This window comes from Vicugna pacos, unplaced genomic scaffold (genome assembly GCF_048564905.1).
Source record: "Vicugna pacos unplaced genomic scaffold, VicPac4 scaffold_19, whole genome shotgun sequence".
Lineage (NCBI taxonomy): Eukaryota > Metazoa > Chordata > Mammalia > Artiodactyla > Camelidae > Vicugna > Vicugna pacos.
In genome coordinates, this window is record NW_027328740.1 from 47,561,207 (window position 1) to 47,587,271 (window position 26,065).

The 26,065-nt window shown below is 33.2% G+C and overlaps 1 protein-coding gene across 1 annotated transcript in view; it reads left to right on the plus strand.

Moving 5' to 3' along the window:
• Positions 1 to 211: 211 nt before the first annotated feature.
• The window catches only part of LOC140693442 (uncharacterized), a 61,988-nt gene continuing 36,134 nt past the window's right edge, over positions 212 to 26,065 (plus strand). The window contains exon 1 of the mRNA XM_072957308.1: positions 212 to 261. Within this exon, the coding sequence (XP_072813409.1) occupies positions 212 to 261 (50 nt within the window). The remainder of the gene's footprint in view (positions 262 to 26,065) is intronic.

Here is a 26,065-nt window from a genome sequence, read left to right on the forward strand (position 1 = left end):
GCTACAAAGATATTCAATGTTGTATTTCTTTGTTATTCTTTAGCTTTAGACAAACAAAACCAAGTGCATATAGTTTGATGAAGTCTAACTGAAATTATCATGGTCAAGCTAAAGGATATAGGTTGGTTGCATCACCTAACTACATATTCAGTTTTCCCTACAGTGTAAGCATAAAATCACTGATGCTGACACTCGGAAATGGCCTATCAACATGATGCTGGACATGTGCCTGGTAAGGGAACCAGGAAAATTTCAGAGGATGTACTATGCTTTTCTTTAGAGGCATGCAATATATTTGAGGATGCTTTCAGAGAATGTGTATAAAGAAAGAAATGAGTGTAGGGCTTTTCTCTCTCACCTATAGGTGTCAGATTGCAGGAAAAAACACAAGCAAAAAACCTCACATTTGGGGGATTGGAAGATTGTTTAGATAAAATAAAATATAACAACATAAATAACCATAATAAATTTATCTCTGACCACTGAATGGCAAGGATTATAGTTTATCCAGGAAACTTGGATTTTTTTCATGATTAGTCTAAGCTGCAAGTGAATATTTTACTTGATGTTGCAACATGTAACATGAAAATCACTAAATCAGCTTGTTTTGCTCCTTTCACAAAGTATTTAATAAATAAAGAAGGTACAAAAATTAGAGGAGCATATCTCAGTACTGCAAATTTTGCTGTTTAAAAATAAAAGTTAGAATATATTAAGGTACAGATTTTAAGCTTTAGGACATAGATTATAAAATTCAAGAGTTAGATACAAACCTTCTACATCCCAGAAACAATATTGTAAGGCAATAAAGTCCATCAGGAAATTTTCTAGAGAATCAAGCACAACAGGCCAGTACATACTGTTAGATTTCAAATAACAGAAGACTCCAACACAATTTGCATTTAACTGTATGTATATTATTTGTATACAAGACATTTAGAGACAGGATATCTTGAAACGTTATTTGTTGACATGCAGTGACATCAACAAAGACCCAGTTCTTCTCATCTTTCTTCTTTGCCATCCTGAGGGTGTTTGATTTGTCCAGCCCTCAGATGAGGCTAATGGCTGATGAACAGGAAGGAAGTTGCTGCATACTGATGTAGCCTAGGTAGGTAAATTCATCCTGCAGTAAAAATGTCTTTTTCTGAAGACAAAGTCATTGAATTTATCTACAACAAAGTCCACAAGCTGGGATTAATAGCCCAGTGGCCTGCATTATCAAAAACTCATGAAAATAGTCCCATAGTGCCTTGCACAGCCAAATAAGCACATGGAAGACCGGGCTAGACTAAGAATTTCAATGAGATTTGTGTCCTGAATGGGTGAATTTTTTTTCTGCACCCAGCAGGGATTCCTACAGAATTGAGAATTTTCTTAATAAATCTGAATAAGAATAATAATCTTTCTCATCTAGTGTGATATTGGAGGTCATGAATTTGGTCATTCTTTGATTCCTATGTGTTCAATTCTGCTTTACAAATTTTTTGGTTGGCAAATTTTTGAAGCTGGCTTTACTTGTTTTTGTCTGGGAGTAATTTTTTAAATGTCAAATCTGTAAGAAAATTTTAATCTATTTTGCTGATACAAAATTTTACTTATTTTCTATGTCTTGATGATTTCATTAGAAATGTAGAAGACTAAGCCTGTGGGTAGGAAAACCCATCTGATTTCAATATGTTTTACTCTTTACATGATACTACGTGAAGGTTTTATTTTATGCATATGGACATTAATACATTAAAAATATTTTTCATCAATATGAATATTTTGATCAACTGTTTTATCTTAAATTACTTTATAGAAAAAAATGAACTGTCATTGATGGTAGTTCTATAGGGTATGTAATTATTGCTATTCATATAATTCATTAGGAGGAAAAGATAACAAATTATTTTAATGAGTCCCCAGACATAGATTTGATTCAATCTACAAACTCATGTATGTTTTTGTGATATATTCAAATTAAATTGTCACTATCTGATATTCTCAGAATTGTTCTTTCTTGTAAAGTAATAAATATAGCACATAGATCAAAACAACTTCTTTACTCAAGTGTTATAGCACTTCCAGGAAATTATTAACACTTCCGGCAAACCTTCTACTTATGATTTTAAAAAACAATATTATTATTTTCCATTCAATATGGTAAACTCAGACATCACTGTATGATGATGTGCAGTAGAACCATGAAAAGCCACTTATCTAAAGAATCTTATTTAAAATATTTCATAATTATTTTATCCAAACAATTGCAGCTATCACTACATAAATGTACAAATGTTTAAAATAGTAAACTCTAGAGTAAACTGCGTGGACTGGAATTCTGGCTCAGGCATATTCTGGATATAATCAAGTAACTTATGTGTTAATTTCCTTATCTGTAAAACTAAGGATTAAAATAGTACTTTCCAAATGAGTGATTATGGTTATTGACATTACAATACAGATAAAATGCTCATTGAAGGCATATTATTTTAATTATTAAATACATTTTCTTATCTTGAGTGTATGAATATATATGAAACATAGGATATATATTTGGTCTTTGCTGCCAATTTCTGACACAGAGCTTCTAAATCTCTTGTAACTTCCTGGATGATGAGAATATCTTTTGTTCTAATGAGTAAACTCTTGGTGGCTTTTGGATAGCTTCAGCATCAGAGCTGGTCACCAGAAAGACCAAGCCATTACCAGAAGTTTGGAACTTTCAGCCTCATCCCCTGTTCTCCAGGGAGGAGAGATAGGCCAAAAATTGAGTTAATAATCAATCATTTCTACCTGTATCTCAGCACCTTCCTGTGTCTCAGGGCTGACAGCTTTTCCTTTTCTATGTGAAAAGAAGTGTTTCCTATGTTCTGTGCATTCTCTGAAAGGCATAGAAGGGCTCCTTGTTTCCTTTTTTCTGGACCACTACTTGTCATCTACTTCTAAGCAAAGATCACTCATGCTATTTAAACTTGAAAAGATTCAGTGCTACTATATTTAAGGTGTTAATAAGAAAGAAAAAAGAGAAAAAAGAAAACAGACAAAGATGGAGAGGACAAAAGAGAAATAAGCAAAGAGAAGAAAAGGAAGGAAAGGAAAGGAAGGAAGAAAGAATGATATAGGGAAAATGATAGGCAACAAAAATAACATTTAACATTGTTTTGTTAACTAAACTATAGAATATAGGATGCAACAGAAACATCAGAATTCTTTGATATGACCCTTTAACATCAGATGAGAATACTGAAGAACTGCTGTGCTTGGTATCCTTGAGTTCATTCATCAGTGCTTATTTAGTGCTAATAAAAGTCAGGCTTTGGTCTAGATGCTAGAACACAGCAGTAAATAAAAGAAAGTCCCTATTCTGGGGATCTTCTTAGCAGAATTAAGATTCTTGTTCTGATTTCCCAATTCCCAATTACTCTGCCTACCTCATTACACCCATGCCCTAGTGAAAGTGACCTCAATGATGGCATGAACCTGGTGTGTATTTTTGGAAGAAGTGGCTACGTTTAGCATTTTAACATGCTAAGAATCTCTGGTCATAAATATAATTATTTAAAACACCAAATTATTAATTAGAAAATTATTTCCATAAAATGTATTCTACTGAATGTGTGCTGGCCTCACTAAAAAATGAATAAATGACTTGTGGTTGGTAGATAAAAGCAGCAAAGGGATCATTCTTAGAAAGTTACATTATTCTTTGTTTATGTTTCCAGTCTTTTAGTGTGCCAGTTATTCTGGCAAACAAACAAGCAGCCCTTAAATACTGTTACAACACAGAAATCATGCTTAGGAAAAGATAAAGGCTATATTAGAGAGGATTTTAAAATACTTGGAAATATTGCACATGCAAAACAGATAGAGGAGTTGCAGAAAATGCTACATTTTTACTTGTGTTGATTGGCATAGGTAGGGGAATGTAAATTGCTTGGGGTCCATCAAAACATGGCAAGTGACTCAAAGATGCCCCAAGTGACATTGTACAAGCTAGACAATTTGTCACTAGAAACCTCTTTTCATTTTTGAGTGTGTCTTTGTTTGGAATCACATTGTTGATTTATCACATTTTATAGTGCATTTAGTATGCATTTATGTAAAAAATAAACATTATTCTGCAAAAAATGTTTTCTGAGTATAGATTAAAAAAATGTTTAAGAGCTTTGTAGCAGGAAAGCATAAACTGAACAGTCCTATGTCAGGAAGGTCTACAACCTTCTCCTGCTTTTACCTTCTTTTCTTCCTTATCAGAGTCTCTGTCTTTTCTTTTCATTTTTCACCCCCATGGGGAAATGTCTGTCTCTTTATCAAGGTCAGATTTAAATGTCAGCACATTGTGAGGCTGGTCTCGCCTCCAGTTCTGTCTTTCTTTTGTTAATCTCCTCATTTTCTGCAATTCTGAATCGTTCACATTTACTTCCTTTATAGTAGTTTAGAAAAATCAGTCCTGCAGTGTTGATAGGATTAGAGTAATGAGATGAGGAGGCAGGAACACTATTTAAGAGTCTGATTGCATAATCCAAGTAAGAATTGATGCTGACCTGATATAAAGTAATGTGGTGGAGATGAACAGAAAACAATAAGAAAGGTATTAGGTAATATAAAATAAAAATGTGAAATTAAACAAAGTAAAGCACAAAACCAAAAAACAAAATAAAGGCAAAAACAGAAAACCAGATGAAATAAACTAACAAAAAAAACCTTGATTCATCAGACTAAAGAAAAACAGTAGAATAATTTGGGTGAATATATAATATATCATCTGAATCAGGAAACAGTTTAGGGTGAAAAGGAACACTATTGATAATTAAATCAAACAAGAAGCTTCTAACTAGAGCAGGCTTGTGAAAACCTGGGCATCTGGTCACCCTGAGGATAATGGAATCATTGCTGAATTATACATTGAAATGTATTTAAATCCTAATCTTAATTAATCACTACTTTTCTGGGAAAATTTTTCAAAATTAGCTAAATGATTTGAGGGTTAGTTTTATCTTGCCAAAATTGGTCTAGATGTACTGAAGAACGGTGGGTGAAAAGGACTAAATCTAAGCATCTAGCTATATTTCTAAGATTGTATGAAAACAAAGAGGATAAAAGCTCTCCTTCCTCTCCCTTCCTTCCCCACCCATCCTCCAACTCCTGAACACAGATAAGCAAACCAGACCTCCTCTGAAGAAGCCAGGTGCTCACCATGATCACATTGTCAAACCATGGGAAGATGTTACTCCTTGCTAACCACATTCTTGAATCAAATGATTAAGTTCCAAAGCTTCAACATCGTGTTTTTACTGATGCTTTCAAAATGTGTATCTCCAATCTCAATATCTCCAATGAATGGAACACAATATATTTTATGGGGTACTCAACTCAAATTTTTGAAAACTAGCATGTATTTTACACTTAAAAGATATCCAATTCAGATACTAGATTTTCATCAATTACTTGATCTGTATTTGGATTTTATAAAATTTGCAGTTCAGAAAGTAGAGTCACAACCTAAGTTGATCCAAATACAAGGAAAATTTTTCAGTGAGTTGAGTAGCAGCTTTAAATTTAAGTTTAACTTCAGTAGATTAAATAAAATGTAAAATTTTGTCTCTGCTAAGTACCAGAGGCTACCACACAAAACAATGAAGGAAAAACAGGTGTCTCAAAGTTACAGATTCACAAATTGCATGTTTACCCTACCCTCAAATCTGCTTCTCTCCTAGGCTTCCCGACTACAGTACCTGGCACTGTCATTTACCAGTGGGCTAAGGTCAAAAAACTTGAAGTCAGACAACTCTAGGCTATTTCCACCCCTCATATTCAGTGTCCAGGAAATTGTAATATAAATGTAAAAAAAAAAAACTGACCACCATTCACCACCTCTGCTGTTAAAGCTCAAATATTTATTGATTCTTCTTCTTTCACTTTTAGTGCCTATATGCTATTTCCCAGGCTAACTAATCCTTTTCATCTGAATGTGCTACTTAGTTGCTCAGAGTTCCTCAAAATATTTTCATTACTCATAAAAAACATACTGCAATCAAAAGTCTGACATGATCTGGTCAATTTTCGCTCTGTTGACTCATCCGCCATCTGCAGATCATCCAAGGTGTTTTCCTGATTATGCCCTGACCACAGGAAGCACATCCCACAGTAAGGCTTTACCTTTGCAGACCGCTTTGAAGTTATTTCTCATCTAGTTACTTGGCTAACTCCCTTATCTTCTCATTGAGGCTCTCCTATTTTTTTATTTTATTTCATTTTTTTAATTGAAGTATAGTCAGTTACAATGTATCAGTTTCTGGTGTACAGCATCATGTCCCAGTCATACATATATACATACCTATATTCATTTTCATATTCTTTTCCATTAAAGGTTATTCCAAAATATTGAATATAGTTCCTTGTGCTATATAAAAGAAATCTGTTTTTAATCTATTTCTATATGTAATTGTTGCCATATGCAAATCTCAAACTTCCAAATTTATCCCTTCCTAAACCATTTCCCCCAGTAATCATAAGATTGTTTACTATGTCTGAAAATCTGTGTCTGTTTTGTAGATGAGTCCATTAGTGCCCTCTTTTTCCTTTTTCTTTTCTTTTCTCTTTTTTTTTTTTTAGATTCCTCATATGAGTAATATCATATGGTATTTTTCTTTCTCTTTCTGGCTTACTTCACTTAGAATGACAATCTCCAGATCCACCAATGTTGCTGAAAATGGTATTGTTTTATTCTTTTTTTTTTAATCAGTGAGTGGCATTCAATTGTATAAATATACCACAACTTCTTTATCCAGTCATCTATCAATGGACATTTAGGTTGCTTCCTTGTCTTGTCTGTTGTATATATTGCTGCTATGAACATTGGGGTGCATGCCTCTATTTCATTAAATAAAAACTCTCTCACCTTTCAAACATTCATTCTATTTTCTCTTAACAAGTTAAACTCTAATTTGTTTTCAGAACTCTTCTTACATGGAGAACTGTCACAGCATAGTGGTTAAGAGTACAGATTTTTTGGAGCCATATTTTCTGGGTTTTACTTTTTAGTAGTTATGTGACCTTGAGCAATTTTACCTTACCACTCTGTGCTCTGGTTTCCATAACCCTAAAAATGAGGCTAATAATAGTACCTTGATAGTGATAATGTTACTTTATCTACGGGGCTTAAAACAGGGCCTGGCACATGGAAAATACCCAATGTTAAGTTATATATTTATTTGTTATTATTTATTTCTCACATTAGAGTGAAAGATACATGAGAAGGGGCAATTTGTCAGTTTATTTACACAATCTTCCTAGATCCTAGAAAAAATGCCTGGCCTATACATGAATAGAAAGGCCAGAGTTAAAAAATATACATACAGATGCAAGAAGACATCAACAAATAATAATAATTAAATAAGATAATGCCCAGAAGAAGTATTCAAACAGGGAATTGGGAGAAGAGAGGATTAAAAAGAAAATCTATCTGTACTGTTTTGAATTAAATTAAATTGTTCTTTTAGTTTCACTCTTTTGTTAGCTCATTTCTGCATCCATCCTTCATTTAATACTTTACATAGGTAAGGCTAACTTGCCTTGGCTTATCAACAGGGAAAATTATGTGACACCCAAGATGCTCCATTTGAAAGCATGCCATGTATTGCAATTAAGAGAGGACCATGTCAGTAAATAGGAACCTGGATTCATTTCTTGACTATACCACCACAAGGGATTGATACTGCTTTGTGTCTCTCATCTTAGTTTTCTCATGAATGGAACTGGATTAAGTAGTTACTATTCACCTTCTAGCTTTCTAATTTATTGCATTTTTGTGGTATTCTCTGACTTTTTCCTGAATGTGTTCTATCTTTGTCCTCTTTCTGTCCTCAATTGGCACCAGTAGAAGGCATCAAAGTAATTTTAATATCATGGTAAACAGAGCATAATTGCAAAAATAAACATAAGGCACAAAATTTTATGCTATATATGTGTACTCACTGATAGTTGAATGTTATGCTATTTGGATTAGCATGGGTAATCATTTCTTATCTTGCCCAACCAAATATGGTAATATGAATTGTTAATTGATTGCATAAAGCACATGAAAATGAAGCAGTAAAAGTAAGTAAAATAGAGAAAAGAAGGGTACCAGATAAAATTACAAATGGACAAAATGAGGGCAAGCAGATTCTATAGCCATCATAATTTATATATTTCCTATGGCTTCAAATTCTTTCTTGTTTCACAAATTAACCAAAACTGCTTTCTAGTGGAATAAGAGAATGGAGAAAATCAACAAATATGTGTAATCCTGAATCTGATTTCCAAATGGGCATCTGAATCAGTGAGGATGTGTTGTCTTCAAGTTGTAGAAAATCTGAATAATTTTGGCTTCTACTGTAGGCACTTGTATGCTTTCCTTTAATAGAGATTTTAGAAAAAGAGAATCTCACAGAGCGTGCTCCAGTGATGGAATGATGGAATCCTTTTCAAGCATTCTGCTGAGTATTCTGGCTACTCCTCCATTCATCAGATGGTGCTGGGGTTTCAGTATCACATCCTCAGTTAACAACATCTGAAAGCAGCAAGGAAGGAGTGTGTAGAGGAGATCTTTCTTACTACTCTCCCTTTTCATCAGGAAGAAATAATGTTCCCTGAAACACCAAGTATTTTCTCTTATGTTCTCTTTGAAGACAATCTCCAGCAAACTAAGCCAATTGGGCTGAATATTGGTCATTCCCTGAGTTTAAGGTGCCATTTGAAAACACTGATATCCTTATTAAGTTTATTTGTGGTTTTTAACAGATAAGTGGGAAGGAAAGACAGACTGTTGGGTCAAAGTGTGTTTGTTTATTTGTAGTTGTTCTTCCTTTTCACATGTCCTTTAATAGGTAATAGTTCTAAACAAGGTCTCTATTATTTTGGGCCTTGTATAAGATTGTTCTTCATTTCTTTAACTTTTATTTTAATATGATTTGCCCCTCAGGCTGAGTATCCCCACCGCCTTCCCAGGAGCAGGAGGTGAAAACATGGAGCCCTTTTTTGGAGTTTTGCTGTAGGATTTTGTATAAGTAAAGTTGATAAACACACATGGGAACATTTCTGGACCTACTATGTGGTGGTGCACTTAATGCTTTTTAGATTTTTAAGTATCACAACTGCTGACTTCCATTGATCTTCACAAAATGAAAAATAGAAATAAGTTGTGAACAAATCACTCATAAACTCTTTAGCCACAGTTGAATCAATCATTTCCTTGTGATTGCATTTTGGGAAGAGGGTTACAAATAAAGCAAAGTCCCTACTGGGAGAGTTTCAACCACCAAAACAACCAAACAAGTGTTAGATATGACACTGTCTTCTTAAAAAGGAGCCCTTAACATTGGCCAGTATATGAATTTTGTGTGTTAGTGTGTGAGTGTATGTGTGTCTGCATGTGTGTGTATGGACTAAATTATTAAATATCAGGGCTGCTGTAAATTCTTAGGATTAATTTTATTATTAGGAATAAAGAAGGGAAAAACATTTGCCATAATTTTTTGTGTCTTTTATTATAGTATTTTAATAATTTGTCAGAAAACTAAATACCTATATATTTTTATTAATTATATAATTTGTTGTAACTCATAAACAGTAACTATATAATTTATTAAAATAATATTTATAATAACTTATTAGAACATTTTAAGGTGCTCAAATGTTTTATTATTTTGATATAAAACAGAAATTTATGAGAAATTATCGTTAAATATATTAAAAATCAAATAAGGATAAAAATTAAAAATAAATTCTTAAATGCTAAGTAGTACACAAATTTCATGTTGTCATGGTAACCTAAATATCAGAGATCAACTGGAGTGTCAGACAGAATGGGAGACAGCTTTAATACATTTGTTTTAGAATTTTTGCCTCATGTAGCAATGTTTTATGCATTTAACTGCAATTTCATTCATATATTATCATCTAATGAGTAATATAAATGACTGTCAATGAACCAAATATGTTACTGTAGAAAATATATTTTTAAAAGACGTAAAATCAAAGCTAATATTGTACAAGTACCATAAATGCAGACTTTCTTCTCGTCACACATTAATTAAAATGTTATTAAAATTCTCTCAGTACAATGATTTTCAAACAGAATAACATATATTCAGCTCTTAAAATCATCTTTATATGAGTTTCCTGTTTTCCTGTGGAGTTTCAAGTTAAGTGACCATTTCTTCCCCTTTTGCTGTTGTCAATCATGCACATATTCAAAACATAGAGCTTACACAGTCATTGTCAAATGAAGAGCCAATCCGAAGGAAAACAAAGAAAAATAATTATCGCGGACATCCTTTGAAAGAAGAATCTAAATAGCCAAAACTAATGCCAAGTAAATGCAAGGGGTTTTTTATTATTTTTTTCTCTATCTCATTACTGCTGTGTTTCCTCTGATAGCAAAATTCTTTTCAAAACTGCTATATAATTTTAGTTATATTGAAAAGTCTCCAATTGATTCTAAATACATGAGAATTTAAATCAACCTATCTGAGACAAGCCTTTGTGGGCAGGAAAATGGACATTTCTGCCTCAAGTTCTTGAGGGTTTTTACGAGTGACAAGATGACAAATGCTAAGGTCATTGTCCTGGATGAGCATATCAGTGATTTGATATATGACAATCTGTTTTGAACAACTCGTTTGGGATATTGAGATTGAATGCTATTGCACCTATGTGATTGAAATTTTATTAAATTTTATTCTCCACCCCACATATTCACAATCAAATAACAGGGGAAATATTAAATCAGTGGTTATAGATTATTTCATTATGTTTCATTGATGGATTTCAGAAAAACACATAATCCTGATATTTATCACAATTAAGTCTCGATAAATACTCTATCCTTGGTCACACTTTAGGGAAAAAAATATCAAAGTATTGTGAGAGAAGTTCTTAGTGTTTATGAATACTAGCTTTACAATTGGTAGCCTCCACACCAGTGTTTGTGTTTTAGTGTCAGTCTAGCAGTTGTACGTTCTTAAATAATGTCCTAGGATTTAAATTTCCTAATGTCCAAAATTACTAATGTTTTGGCTTCAATCTCCAAATATGTACTGATGCAGCTCTCATCTTTATTTCCGGATTAAAGAATCTTTGCATTCATCTTAATTTAATGTTGTTAAAATAAAAAGCACGGTGAGTTTTTAGATTTACCAAATTCTCTGTAACTCACAGTTTAAATTTTAGTGGGTCATTTTAGGGTAAAGAATAAGAGACTTTGTTCCATTATAAAGAATATGTTATTAACCATTTAAAATAATAGAAAAATTTTAGTCTTTTCTCTTTAGAGCTTGAACTGAATGTAGGCATTAAGAAATAAAGAAATTGTGGTAACAATAGAAGTTACACATAGAAAAGTAAAGAAAATAATCACTTTTAATTCCTAATTTTAGTGACTTTGATAATGATAATAACATCAAACTATAGTATAAAAGTCTAGATGTTCTAATAATTTAATGTATTTTGTCCTTTTAAGCCTCCCTGATAATTCCATGAGCTAGATTTCATTATTAATCTAATTTTACAATCAAGAAAACAGAAGTAAAGAATTTAAGTTACTTGTGCAAGATCACACTACTTATAAATGACAAACTTACTATTAGAGCCAAAGGAGACCCGACTTTTTACACTAGGTTGATACTTCTTTCTCATAAATTTCAGTCTTCTTTGGTGTCCAAACATCACAAATTTCTCCCTGCTTCTTCTTAGTCTATCCATTGCTTTTATCCTGCTACCTTTTGAATATATATGAACCAGAGTTAAGTTCTAAGATTTTATATTCTCACCTTGTACCTAGGTAACTTGTTAATGTAACTAGAGTAATTTACTTCACAAGGCAGCAATCTTTTGGAGATTAAGACATTTTTACTCCATATTATTCGGTGGCTGCTGGAGGCATCTTGCCAATGATATTAAATCTTAAATGCGATTGAGCTCTGCAGTCATCACATAAGCTAATACAGGCAGACTTCCAAGTTTTCATGCTGTTGGGTGTAAGCCTACTGGGAACCATGTGATAGCTCTGCCCTGCTTTCCATCAAGTAGAATCTCATACAAATCAAACCCTTCTGGCATTACATCCAAGAAAATTTGAAAAGATTTGTATGCAAACATCCTTCCCTTTAATGCATCAAGCTTGTAAATATCTGGTGAACATGTTTGATGGCAAGCTGTTTTCCAAGGCAGGGCAAAGTTCTTCCATGAGGAAAATTAATTTTTCAAAAAAAAAAACATAAAGCAATAAAAAAGATCAACTTATATCACCTTTAACAAATGGAACTAGGGGACTTAAAATTTTTCCTGAATGTTTTTCCTATGATGAATGTGGTTAAATTGTATGTCACATATCTAAGGACAAAATGATGAGTTTTCATTCTTTGATTTACTAAGGCCTCTCATCTACTGCTCTCCAACACACACTCCACTTTCCCCTTCATAGGACAGTAGGGAAGAGAGTTCTGGATTTAGAAATAAGAGATCATGGAATAATAGTCCTATTTAAAAAAAAGATCAACAATCGCTTAGGCTCCTACATATGGATATGTGTAATGCAGTCTTTCTTATATGCATATTGTGTTTTAAAAATAAGATACCACGTGAATAGTTCACACATAAAAAAGGAAGTCCTCTATATAAGTTTACAAATATATATAATGGATATTTTGTATGTTTGCTTGTGGATGTGTGGATGTGAAACTAAGTAAATGTATTCATATATACACATACATATATACACATATACATATATATATTTATATACACACATATACATATATATATATTCAGTGCTGTTCCAGAAGGTAGATTATTACCTACATTTTTCAGACATACTGGAGGTACAAATACACTAATAAACATTTTTCAAAGACATTAATCCATGCATAAAGTCTCTATCAGTTATCTATTTGCTTAGTTTCATCATTTATATTATAGTGGGCCTCATGATGTTAGATATGAATGCAATATGGTCCATTATGTCAGGCCCCAGGTTGTTAAACACTCCCAGTGAGCTGGTAAACTTTTCAGAAAATTGCATTGTCATGATACTTGTCAACCACAAGCAAATATTAAGAACTTACTTCTTCATTGCGCATTGCTAATTGCAGGATAATTAGTTGAAGGGTTTTGTGACTTACAGAAGCAAAGTCCGTGATCTCTCTGGTATCATAGACACAGTTACATAACAGCCTTAGGAAACAGAGATAGGAAATGTTAATTAAAAATGAATATTTGGATAAGTACTAGAACAATATAAAACAGACATCCAGGAAGCTTTTCATATAGAAACACCAGAGAAGAATGCCATAGAGGTTTGAAAGATTTGGGAAAATATTGGTAAAGTGAGCTGGGAATTAGACATATATTTTTAAAGGAGGAAGGGATATTGATTTGGAATTGGATCAAACATCTACCTTCTTTATGTGATTTAAAGGACTTTTCAAACACTTCTTCTTCAATGATTTGATGAACTTAACAACCACAAAACTAGTTTTCACTAATTCCTGTTAATCCACTGAAGAACTTCATTCTAACTCAACTATCCACATATATATGAGTTTTAAGTTGTTATTAGCTTGTACTAGCAACCATCACCCATAGCTAAATAAATAATTGTACAACTATTTAGATGTCACAATTTACAATATTTTCACTCTTACATTTGAACCTCAATATAATGTGAGTTAAGGAGGACATGGTATATGTTTTTTCAATTTTGCAGATGAGAAAAATGAACATGGCATCTTGAATCAGATATACTCGATTTCAAATTCTGGCTTTGTAACTTACGATCAATTTGCATTTCCATGCATTCTTCAGTATTTTTTAAATAAAATGTTTTGAACAGTTAAATTAAATAGGGGCAGTAAAGCTGTTAGTACAGTCTAACAGATTAAGAAATGGTAGTTATTTTATTTTAAATTTAAAGCTAACATTTTCTCACTCTGTCAAGTTGAATGCTAAATCTCAATCATTCAGGTATTTTAGAATTTTTGTATACTAGACAGTGTATTCATAAATATTCATGAAATTTAACTTTTAAACCCTGAGCTGTATGTTTCGGCACATATTCTATTCCCTATGTAATGACAAAGATATGCGAGTCCCTGTCATTAAGTGGAGTTAGGTGAGGCAGAAAGGAGAAATGACACTGATAAATAATTCCAGGCCATTTCTGTGAACCACAGATGTTTACATCAAGCTGATTAATATTTTCATAGTTCACAATAGATTAATTTATTGTGGGTTGCCACCTCCAGCTCTTTTATAAATCAAATTTTAAAAATTGTATTTAATAAATCACTTTCGTTTTCTAAAAATATGTAAAAAATTTAGCTGTCATATTAACATATATTGTGAGTCCACAAAGGAAGATTTTTTGAACTCTAACTCCCATAATACAGAAAGAGATTTCATATATTGAAATACAGACAGCCTTTGAAAACATTTGTACATCATTATTAGATAATAAGTTTAAGGCAGATGTCATCTTTCCATCTTTATCAATCTGATCAAGTTTGTCCAAATATTGGTCAAAAGAGGAATCTGAGTCTATAATCTTATTCCAGTCTCCTGCCCTGACAAAGGTTTAGTTAATTTCTTTAGAGGCTTCTGTTGGAGGTACATATTTCTTGTTAACAATCTTCTTTTGTCTCTCTGTATATTCTCTTCTCTCACATTTTAAGATTATAGTTTTCATATTATCTTTAAAAATATGAGCAGATTATTCAGAATGATTTTGTAATCAACTAAGTTAATTATTCATTCTTGACCCTAACTAGAAGCAAATCTATAAACTAAAAATGCTGTTAAATAATTGATTTCCTTTCTTGTTTTAAGCGACTTGTTCAAACTGTGATTGTTAATTTTCCTGGAAATTTCAATTTAATCTCCTCTAAGATAGTATGCAGTTATTTTACTAGTTTCTTCTCTCCCCATCATACATTTTTAAAACAATTTTCTAAATGTATTATTGATGAACTTTACCTACCTATCTATCTATCCCTTCCCTTCCTCAGGATTTAACTCATTTCTCATCTCCACACTTCTGCTTATTTGTTGTGGACTGAATTGTGTCTTTCTAAAATTCATATGATGTCATATGATGTCCTAACCCCCAGTGTAATTGTGGCCATACATAGGACATTTATGAGGTAATTAGTTAAATTAAGTCATTAGGGTAGGACCCTAATCCCACAGGACTTCTGTCTTTATCAAAAGAGAAAAAGATACCGGGTCTCTCTCCATGTACATTCAAAAAAGGGGACATATGAAGACACAGAGAGCAGATCATCATCTACAAGGCAGAAAGAGAGGTCTCCCAGAGACCAACCTTTTGGCAACTAGATATCAGACTGCCAGCCTCCAGAATGGTATGGAAATAAGTGTGCCTGTTGTTTAAGCCACCCAACATGTGGTATCTTGTTATAGCAGCCTAAGCAGGCTCATCCTAAACCACTAATTTCTACCGCCCTTTCAGATTTCTGTGTAAATATCACCTTTTCCAAAGCCCTTTCTATCACATCCATTTTCATCACACCACATTATTAGACTTGCTGCATTTTGATATGTTCTTGCTCATACTGTTTTGGATTTCTGTCATCTGTGACTGATTTAGAAGCTTCTTAAGTTTAGAGACTGTTTCCCACCAATTAGACATCTTTAAGACCTATCGCAGGGAGTGGTGAATGTTAGGCTACAAGAAATGTTTGTTGAAGTGCATTTTTGGAGACATATCAGTACCTGGAAGGCTAGCTACCATAAAGATGTCAAACAATTGTACATGTTCAATTTAACTTGAATTGAAATTCTAAAGACCTTTTTTATGTGGTTCTTCCCTGCAGTGAAGTAAAATATCTACCAATGAGATTATTAATTATATTATGCTATATCAACTCAATAGACATTTAAGTGGCCTCTAAAAGTAATGATTATGAACTCTGTGTAGCATTGTGGAAACATTATAATAAAATGTATGTGAATTGCATGTAACATAATAGAAACATTATAATAAAAAGGAAAAGACAAGAGGTGAAATTGCTCATGAACTATGATTCCAAGTGTTAACAGATAGAAACATGAGAATATTTAGAGAATAATAGTTATAACATGGTGTCAATATGAATATTTTCTCCATTTTCCAAATTTCTGTGTTGTTTTCTATTTTCACCATTAAAATATTAAGTTTACTTAAAAAATCAAGGAAACATGTGAGTAGCATAGATAATATGTATTAGAAGAATATGTGTTAAAAAGGTGAGTCTGTTAGCATGGCAGCTGGACTCGTGGGCATGGGCAACCTGGATGGGGTTAAATCTCATATTTAATGCTTACTAGCTTGATGATCTTGAAGAAGTGATTTGCATGGTATGAGACTTCATCTCCTTGTCCTTTGAATGAGAAATGATATTAACATAATGCCCACCAAAGAACTAAGACTGCTGGAGTATCAGGAGTGCTCTTAAATGCCAGCTAATAATTTCCAATACAGTGTAAACTCTGTGAGGCTAAGGACCTGTGAATTCACTACTATAGATTAGTGCCTGGCATTTGGTAATTTTATAATACAACTTTATTTATAGATAAATGAATAAAAGGGTGAATGTAATGAAGCTAATAGAAAAGACTTCATAGAAAGTCTAGGATTTTTGAAGAAAGAAGAGCAGGACTTTATATACATATACGTGCATATCTATCTATAATTACATTATATGCCTGATGTCTAAGCAGATAACTAAATAAACATTTTCTGCTTCCTTAATAGAATTAATCCAATTTCCCTTTAAGTTCTTTCCTGAGTAAAATAGATACTTTTTTCAGAAACTGCTTTAACCCATACCTTGTGGTAATTTACTGTGTCTCTGTTCAGAATGATTTCCTTGTGGTAGGTTAGCTCAGGTTCTAGTAGAATCAGCCATGGTAAATATGTAAAATATAATTACTGTAAGAAAGATGAATAACATTGGTAAGATCATTTAATATTTTTGGAAGAGAAAAAAAGCAGAAACTGCCCAAAGCTTAGAATGCCCCTAGGAAAAAGCTGCATTCCCTGCTTTCAAAATCCTTCTTGCTACTTCTGCTCAGTGACGGCACTGAAATTCACTGATCCCTCTGCACACAGTTTTCTTTTTTCAATCTCAGGTCATATCACATTTACAGTTTACTTTCTTAAAAACATCTGGAGTGCAACCAGTGTATTGATTATCTCTCATATTTAAATTGAAAAATATAATGGACTTGGAAGGGAGTAAACCAAGTGGTGGGCAGTTTTCTCTATCACTTTTTCTGTGTGTAGCACAGCAGATATATCTAAACATTTTCAGGATAAAAGGAGATTTGAGTGAGCCACTCAGTGATGTCATAATAAACTTCCTTCCCACACACACATAGGAGTGTAACGCTGACTTAGACATGTTCCAGGAGATATATCACTCACCCATTCTTTAGGAAACAATTATGAATGGAGTAAGTCAGAGTGTGTCTCCTTGTCCCCTCTCCAGCCCTTATTTATATATTCATACATCTATTGATTCAAAAGGTTAGTCATTCAAATATATATACTATGTATTCATCACACATTTTCTCTATACTAAAGGGCTGTGGAATTTTTGCATTCCAAGAACTTACATTCTAACTGGGAGAGAGACACTCTAAATGAAAGAAAATAAGTAAAGTAATTTCAGAATGCAAAAAATAAAAAAAAGTAAAGAAGAAATAAGGGGGAGAGGTATAGAGTGAGGAAGTTTTCATGGCTACTTTAGAGCTAGCATTCTGAATGGCTTCTCTTAGGGAGTTACAGTTCAAGCTGGGGTGTGACAAATGGACACTCAGCCACAACAGGATATTGGGAGAAGAGAGTGTCAGGCTTAATTTCCAAAGAGGATAGTGGCTTGAGGTTTCTAAAGAATTGAAGAAGGAAAGGAAGGAAGGAAGAGGGGGAGAGAGAGAGAAAGAGAGAAAAAGAGGAGAAAATGTTAGTGGGATTGAAGGAAACAATGACAAGTTTTATGGGGTGGATGTGAAGGAATAATATGGGCTCAATTTGGCCATGAAAAAGTCTTAGGTTTTCTGCTAATTGCAATTGATCTTCAGTGGAGCATTTTCTCTAAGGCAGTGATATTATCTATTAGATAATTTCTAAAAGGTTTTACACACACATACATACACACACACACACACACACACTACTCCAACATCTTGTGTCTTATGAAAAAGTTGTCTAGACACAGAGATAGGGCACCAGGTACTTAAAGAAGTCAGAGAAATGTATCCAAAGGAATCAATGCGAGAACTGAATTGTGAAAGCTTTGAGTTCCAGTCCAGATGAACCAGAGGAAAAAAGCATTTTTTAAGTATTTAAGTATTGGTGAATCAACTGTACACTAACATTTTTTAAACTCTTGATTTTGTCAAAAACAAATATCAGCAAGATGCAACTGAAATTTTTTGACATCCCTGAAGTTTTAAACAATCTAGACATATTTGCTTAAAGTTTGAGTAAAGGTTGGGAGGTTGACTTCTCAAGTATCTGCATATATTTTATTTACTTCAAATATAAAAATTTCTTGTATACCAGAAACAGAATAAAAAGTGGTTCCTCAAAAATATGTTGGTGTATATTTGTAAAATATCTACCCTTTATTGGACTATTACACTGTTCTGTACATATTTTAATTTTTCAAGAATTCAGATTTGAGGGGTAGGGTAGAGTTCAGTGGTAGAGTGCATGCCTAGCATGCACGAGGTCCTATGTTCAATCCCGGACCTCCATTAAACAAACAAACCAAAAAAACAGACCAAATTACCTTGGCCCCTACTCACCTCAAGAAAAGATTGCATTTAAAAAAAGAAATTCAAAATTTACATTGACACTAACAGGGAACTATTATCATGTTCAATTTCCTGTTGAAGAAAATGAGTTTCAGGGAGGCTTCCCCAGCTCATTTCAGATGGCAAATGTCGGGGTAGGACTAGGCCTGAGCTCAAGTCCATCGAATTATTCTGCTGTCCCACACAGTTTAAACCATGGCTACTTTCAAAGCATGCTTGAGTATTCAGCAATAGAATGTGGGTTTTCCTTTACTGTGTGGCTTACTCTGAAAACAATAAAAGCACATAAAACTATGAAAAAGAGGAAAGAAAACATATACTTTTTTTGTTATTTTTTAAACTACTCTATATCATTCTCCTCCTCATCCTCTTTTCTACTGTCCTTTCTTACTTAATGGCTTCAATCTTTCTTATATCCCTTCTTCATGTCCTTTTTCCTACTGTGCTTTATTTCTTTGTGGCATAAGCCTTTATTCTTAGATCTACAGTCTTAGAGTACATTTGTAATATATCTTATCTTTTTAAGAGAAAAATATGTAATATATATATGATCATAGAATAGCAAACTTTATAGGGCTCCTAAATCTATAATTTTATATGAATATTTCGGTCATTTTTAAGCTTATAAGCAAAATCTCCATGTGAAGAGTATGTTTGCAAATACACAGACACCAAATATAAAATCATATAATTTAGAATTTTTATATATTAAAAGCTACAGAAATAAGCCATAAGCAAAGTGCTTATAATTGTTGGCATGGCAGAGAGAAAGTTATGTAGTTTACATAGCCTCGGAGCATCTGTTATCTGAATAAGAACTGAAAACACTCTTTAAAAGATCCTGGGCACATTAATGGAATCATGATTTCCCCTAAAAGTGAATAAACCTATAGATTAATATTACAGGAAACTGTGTAAGAGGATATAGTAAAATATTTATTTAATGTTATTTTAAAAAATTACTTCTATTCTACCACCTGAAGACATTCATGTATCAAGAATTTGACTGGAAAGAACAAAGGAAGAAAAAGAAATAAGTAGGAAAAAGGCTTGCAGTCAATTTTCCTAGAAGCAGTACCTCATTCCTGGGCTTGGTGCTTTATAAAATACAATTGTCTATGCCTGCTCTTCAAATAGAATCATTTATAAACGTTGTGCAAATCCATATTATAAATTTCATAGCTTCTGCCAAAATTAAGGATATTTTCTTACTTTGAAAAACACCTCATTTAATTGTTTTAACTGCAAAATTAATGAAATTCAGAACATCTAAGAAAAATTACAAAACAAATGACTAACATATTTTACAGCACCTCCTATTCAAGAGATGGAATCTGCTTCTCAGTTCTGTGAATCTGGGCTTGTCTATGACTTGCTTTGACCTAGAGAACCTGACAGAAGTAGTGGTTTTCTTTTTAAGTTGTTAAGTTTCCTGGTGTTTCTTTTATTCAACACAAAATAACTGATACAACACTGATCAACAGGAATTGGACAAAATTATTTCGATAAGTTTTCCTTGACAAATAAAATATCAAGTGAGATCTAGATATTAAGTTCATTATTCATGCCTTCTGCCAGAATGTGGCTTTCTTCACCTGTTAGAAATTCTAGAGACCCTGAGCTGAGGTTGCTTCTTTCTTAGAGAGGATGGATGAGAGTGTACTAGCCTGCTTATTGACGTTGTCCTCTGTCAGCCACCTCTGAAGTTAGCTGCTCATCTAAAGGTGGGATTCTGCACTGTTCCTATTTATTATTTTCTCCAGAGCAGAAACTGTGGACCTATGGTTACATGTGATCACAATCTATGGAAGGACACATCACCATGGTCTTTTAAATAGATATAAAATGTCAACAGGCCTGGCTTATTAACACACACAGGTCCTTAATAAAAGCTTAGGTAAAGATTGATCTTTGAACTTCAAAAAAGAAACAAAGAGCTATTGGAGGTCATCAATGAGAGGATGTGACTTCAGCTGACTCATGAGCTGGACCCACCAATCAGAGGCTCCTCACCCTCTCCTCTGCCCTTGCCATGTACCTTCTGACCACCTCTCCCACAGCTGGAGCTGTTTTCAAGGACACAGCCTTGAGAAAGCAATGTATGATGGAGACAATCTGGAAAGTACATGTGACTGAATCCAGTAAAGGCCTCCAAATAAACTTTTAAGATTCTGGTGGGCAGGTTCAGAAGTCTATTTGTCCCATAGCCACCCAAGACAAACCTCATGTGTAACTTCCCATGCTTATTAAACCTGCCACATACCAGTCTGGAGTGGTTTGCCTCTTTCTTCAGTCTCTCTTTGCACTCTATGTATGGGGATCAGTTTTTAAACCAACAAGAGCAGCTTCATTTCTCTAATGTGGCTATTAGCAGAAACCATAGATTGAATAAAGCACATCTGGTTATTACCTCCATCTACCTTAGACGGTGGAGGAAGAGGGCAAGGGATAAAGGGCCCCTGACTTGAGTCCATGATGTTTGTAGAGAGGAGATTGCTCACTGCTTGGTAGTGAGCTCTTAAGTGCAATATCTCAGCTTTACTACTTCATACAAAGGCAGTGATTTTCGTAGGGAATGGGTGACAGCTGCAGCACTGATTCCACCAGGTTTCCAAGGAAGAGAGGCTGAAGGATTATGCTTTTAAGTGGCTAGGTGGTTTGCTCAGAGTTTTTTTTTTTTTTTTAAGCAGTAGGTCTCCACCTTGAGTAATTCTCTCCTGGGACATTTGGTAAGATCTGGAAAGATTTTTGATTGTCATACTAGGAGTGAAATGCTATTGCGATTTCATATAAGATGCAGCTAAATGTCATAAAATGTACAAGTCAGCATTCCTCCTCACTCCCCCCCACCACAGACACACACACAAGCACAATCCCATCCAAAATGGCAATAATGCCAAAGTCCAGAAACCCTGGTCTAGAGGAGCCAGGCCTTCCTTACCAGATCAGGAACATGCAGGTGGTTTTTGCTGTCAGTCTTTCAAATTGTGTAATGAAATCCCAATGACACTTCTATAATTGAAACAGAATGGTTGTGCTTAAATTTACACTACTCTATTATAACAAAATAATGTTATCCTATTTAAAATTTACAGGGAACAGATTTCAAATGATTTAGGGAAGAATCTGTTATTCAAAGGGAAAAAAATAGGCCCAGGTTCCAAGTGTGGGATTCCATGAAAAAACTTACATTATACATTTACCATTTACTATAATAAACCCTCCCTTATTATACAATTTTAGTTTTATAAAGAAACTTTCATGTACCTTGTTATTAACAATAGCCCCAAATCAGTGCTTAAAAAACTCATCTGTTACCCAAGTTGTAAATGAATCATTTCCTTGTGATGTCAGGAATCTTGGGGCCCATAAAAGGAATTTTTTTAGTGTCTATCAGAGTACGCTACAAAACAAATATCATTAAGCATATGGAAAGAAATATAATGTTCTTGCTTTTTGAGAAGACTTAGAAAAAACACTTATTTAATAAGATCCTCACACTGAACTTTATACTAAGTTATGTGTAGCTTAATTGGATTAAATTTAAGCCTTTTTTAAGTTGTAATTTAAATTATGCTTTTATGATAACTTTTTTAAAAATCTATTTATGTGTATTTCTGAAATTTATTTGGATGGGCATTTAATTATATCATATTTACTCCTCTCGTTCTTTCTAAAATAGAATCTAGAATAGATTGAGTATTGTTTATCATCTGAAAGTTAAAACTCAGACTATAGATGATTTTTAGCTCCTTACGCTGTTCATTTTTTCCTCCATTGTGAACTGGGCAAATGCTGTAGTTATTTAGAAATCTTTTCCATTGCCTTCTGGAAAGAGTGAAAAGAAACAGAAATGGGATAGGAGAAATTAGCCTAAAGCATAGACTTTAAGAAGAAATAAATGTGAAAGCTGTTATTGCAGTTTTGCAGTTGGATAACTACTGTATGAAGTGACAGAAAACCAATATTAATAGAAGTTTTATACCATTAAATGCATACTTAATTTTTTTCTTTAAATTCTTCTTTTTGCTTTTGTTACTTACAGATCAAAATTTAAAATGAGTGCTTTTTGTTATTTTTTCTTCTCCATGAAAGTCATTTTGTTAATTAATCCATTTATTACTGTGTTCCTTGATTTTAAGTTGTTTCTGCTTCTTCATTATCTTGATTACATTATCTTATACAGTGACACAAAAAACTGCTGTTACCCCTTTTATTCACTGATTGATAAGGCAGTGAATATAGTTAGCAGAAATTTTGTAAAAACTGAAGTGTCTCATGTATGTGGAAGAATTTAATTTTATTTTTCTTGAATCTATATCCTGACATTGATGCTGTCATTCAAAACTGCTTTAGGCATTGCTTTCTAAATTCTAACATTTATTCAACAAATATTGAATACATATAACACATCAGAATATCCTTAGACAAAGGGATATAATGTATAAAACAAAATATGCTTCCCTCCATGAAGCTTGTATTATAGCACCCTCTATCCTTCTGATTATGGTGTTTCTCTTGATTCTTTCTCAATCTATGCATTCATCTTTTTAACAAATATTTATGGTGTTCTTATGTGCTTGGCTTTGTTCTACATGTTTGGTACATAATGGTGAGATGATTACTATCTTTGTGTTTTTTAAATTAGAATGGGGAAATGAATATTATATAATAAAGGCAGACCTGAATACAAAATAATGAGATTTTAAGCACTAAGAAAGAGACAAATTCTCTGTAAGAAAACAATCAGGGTAGCAGATTCTTATATAGAATTTGTAGCCCAGTATTTTCCTTAAAAGAAGTAAATCAACCTGAGAGCTGAGTGAAGAGAAGGATATAGCCATGCCCAAGAATTCAAATTCATGTTTTTCTGATAGAATATCATCACATTTAAGTACTGAGATGGGTAAAAGTCACAGTCTTCAGTACACCAGAGTCCAGTGCAACTGAAATTCAGTGAATAAAAGGAGAGAAAGATATTAGAAGATGCTGGGTGGTGGTCATGATGTTGAAGATCAAGAAGGTGTTTTTTGGAAATGTACTAATCAGGAATTGGTGATATTTTTTATGTGAGGACTAAGGAATACAGAAGTATCAAGGATGACCCCTAAACCTGAGCTTAAGCAGCAAAACAGGGGACATAGTTTATGGAAGGAATGAGATGAGTTTGCAAAATGTGTTAGAGACACCTTTTCTGGCACTAAAGCAGAGATGTCAGATGGAAAGCTGAGTATAGGTCAAACTTCAGAGGAGGTGATCAGATTGAAGTTAGAGGTATAATGAGAGATGTCTTGAGCTGATAGTATAAGTCATAAAAACAGGTTCCCCAAAGAGTGTCTTGAGAAGATACTTCCAGTATAGATTCAATAGTAAGGTTTGAATAGAGGAATAAAATCTGGGAGCATGCACTAGGAAATGGAGATATGGAAAAAATAGAAAAATCTTTGACTTCTAGGGGATTAAGGTCAAGCTGAAGAGATAAACAAGTATCTGAATAGTTATATGATAAAGGTATGTACTATCTACTAAGGGAGCACAATGGAAGAAACATTTAACTCTACTGAGGGTAGTTCAGAGGAGAGTTACAGTAGGATAATATGGAGCATTTCTGAAAAATCTTCAAAATAAATAACATGCTAATAGGAAACAGGCAAGAACATTCTGAGTAAAGATTTGAGATTAAAAAAATTTAAAGCATTTGAACAATTGTAAATAGTTCAGCTTAATTACATGGTTATAGCTTGTTTCACAATTCAAGATTTAGTTTAACCTTCACTGATGTACATTTTCACCTTTATTTTACATTCCTGTAGTAATTAACAAATTATATTGCTTTTGCCCTCTCATTGTCTGTATTAATATTTTCTCTCCTGACTTGTCTTTAATCTGTACAGTAAAAAGAGGAGCATAATTCCTTCTTATAAGCAAATGCTCATGCAGTTCTATGGAAACATCAAATGGTCTACAAATGTATCATTTTCTAAAAAACTGTATTCTTGTCCCTTTGTCCTTGGCAGAGATGGAGGTAAAACTTTTAATTAGTGTGAAAACCAAAATAACTGTATCCAAAATATTACAACATATCATTCTAACCTATCTGTGATGCCCTGATATAAGTAAAACAATTCAGTGATCTGAAATTAACCTGTAATTATAGTGTTGAGAATTAATCAGTACAATTTAGGTTTCATTAAATTCAAACACACTCAATATTGAATCAATTTATTAAGCTTATTTATTTCCCAGTCCCCAACAGACACAATGATACCAACATATAACAAGTTCAGATATATAAACAGCTTCACTATTCCACATACAGAAGTGAGACTACAACTTCCCAACTAGAATAAGGTACACTCTAAACGCAAATTAAAAGCAAGACAAGACACTCTAAATTGGAGATCTGCTTGCTGTTGGCGAGAATGCTTTGAAATATTGTTCTTGATCTATATGCAAAAGTATAGGGACACACACTTGTCAAAAGAGAATACAAAGTTCAATCTAACCAATCCATCTTGTGCAGATTTTCCCTTCATTCAGTGCAAGTTTAAAATGTATAAATTATTTTGATCAGAAATCATCAATAAAATCTTAATTCAAAACAAATACAACAGAAGTGTCTTGTTCACACAATGCCTGTGTGTCTTTGAAAAAAGAAAACTACCTGGAAGCAATCCTCTCTGTACCTCTCTGCCAATTTTGATTAACAGATTCCCTCATCTTGACTTGGAGCAACTCTCTTAGAACCATAAATTGTGAAAATGAATTGCACATTAAAGTTTCTGGCTCCCGACGACCTTGAGTTTTCCAAATAATGTTTTTCAAGACATTTAACTAAATGCAACTATTGTGCAAGGAGATGGTAGTTGTCAATATGAACACTTCAATAGAGTAGAAGTAGTCATGTTGAATTTTTTGTATTCAATTATTCATTCTATGTTATATGATAACACATAATCTATCAATTATTTGTTAACTATCACAATTAAATTTGTCAGAATTTTTGGTAAAGCCACTACCAAAAACAGCAATGATTAAACATGCTTTTATAACGATCAAGCAACCAATGCAGTTTAACACATGATCCATTAGAATCTCTCTTATCAAATCCTGGAGTTCTTTGACAGGTGGAAAAATGTAAATACTGTATACATTACAGAAGAGATCTTACAAAATTCTACCAATAAATATCCACAAAACTATTGCATGTCACTGTTAAAAT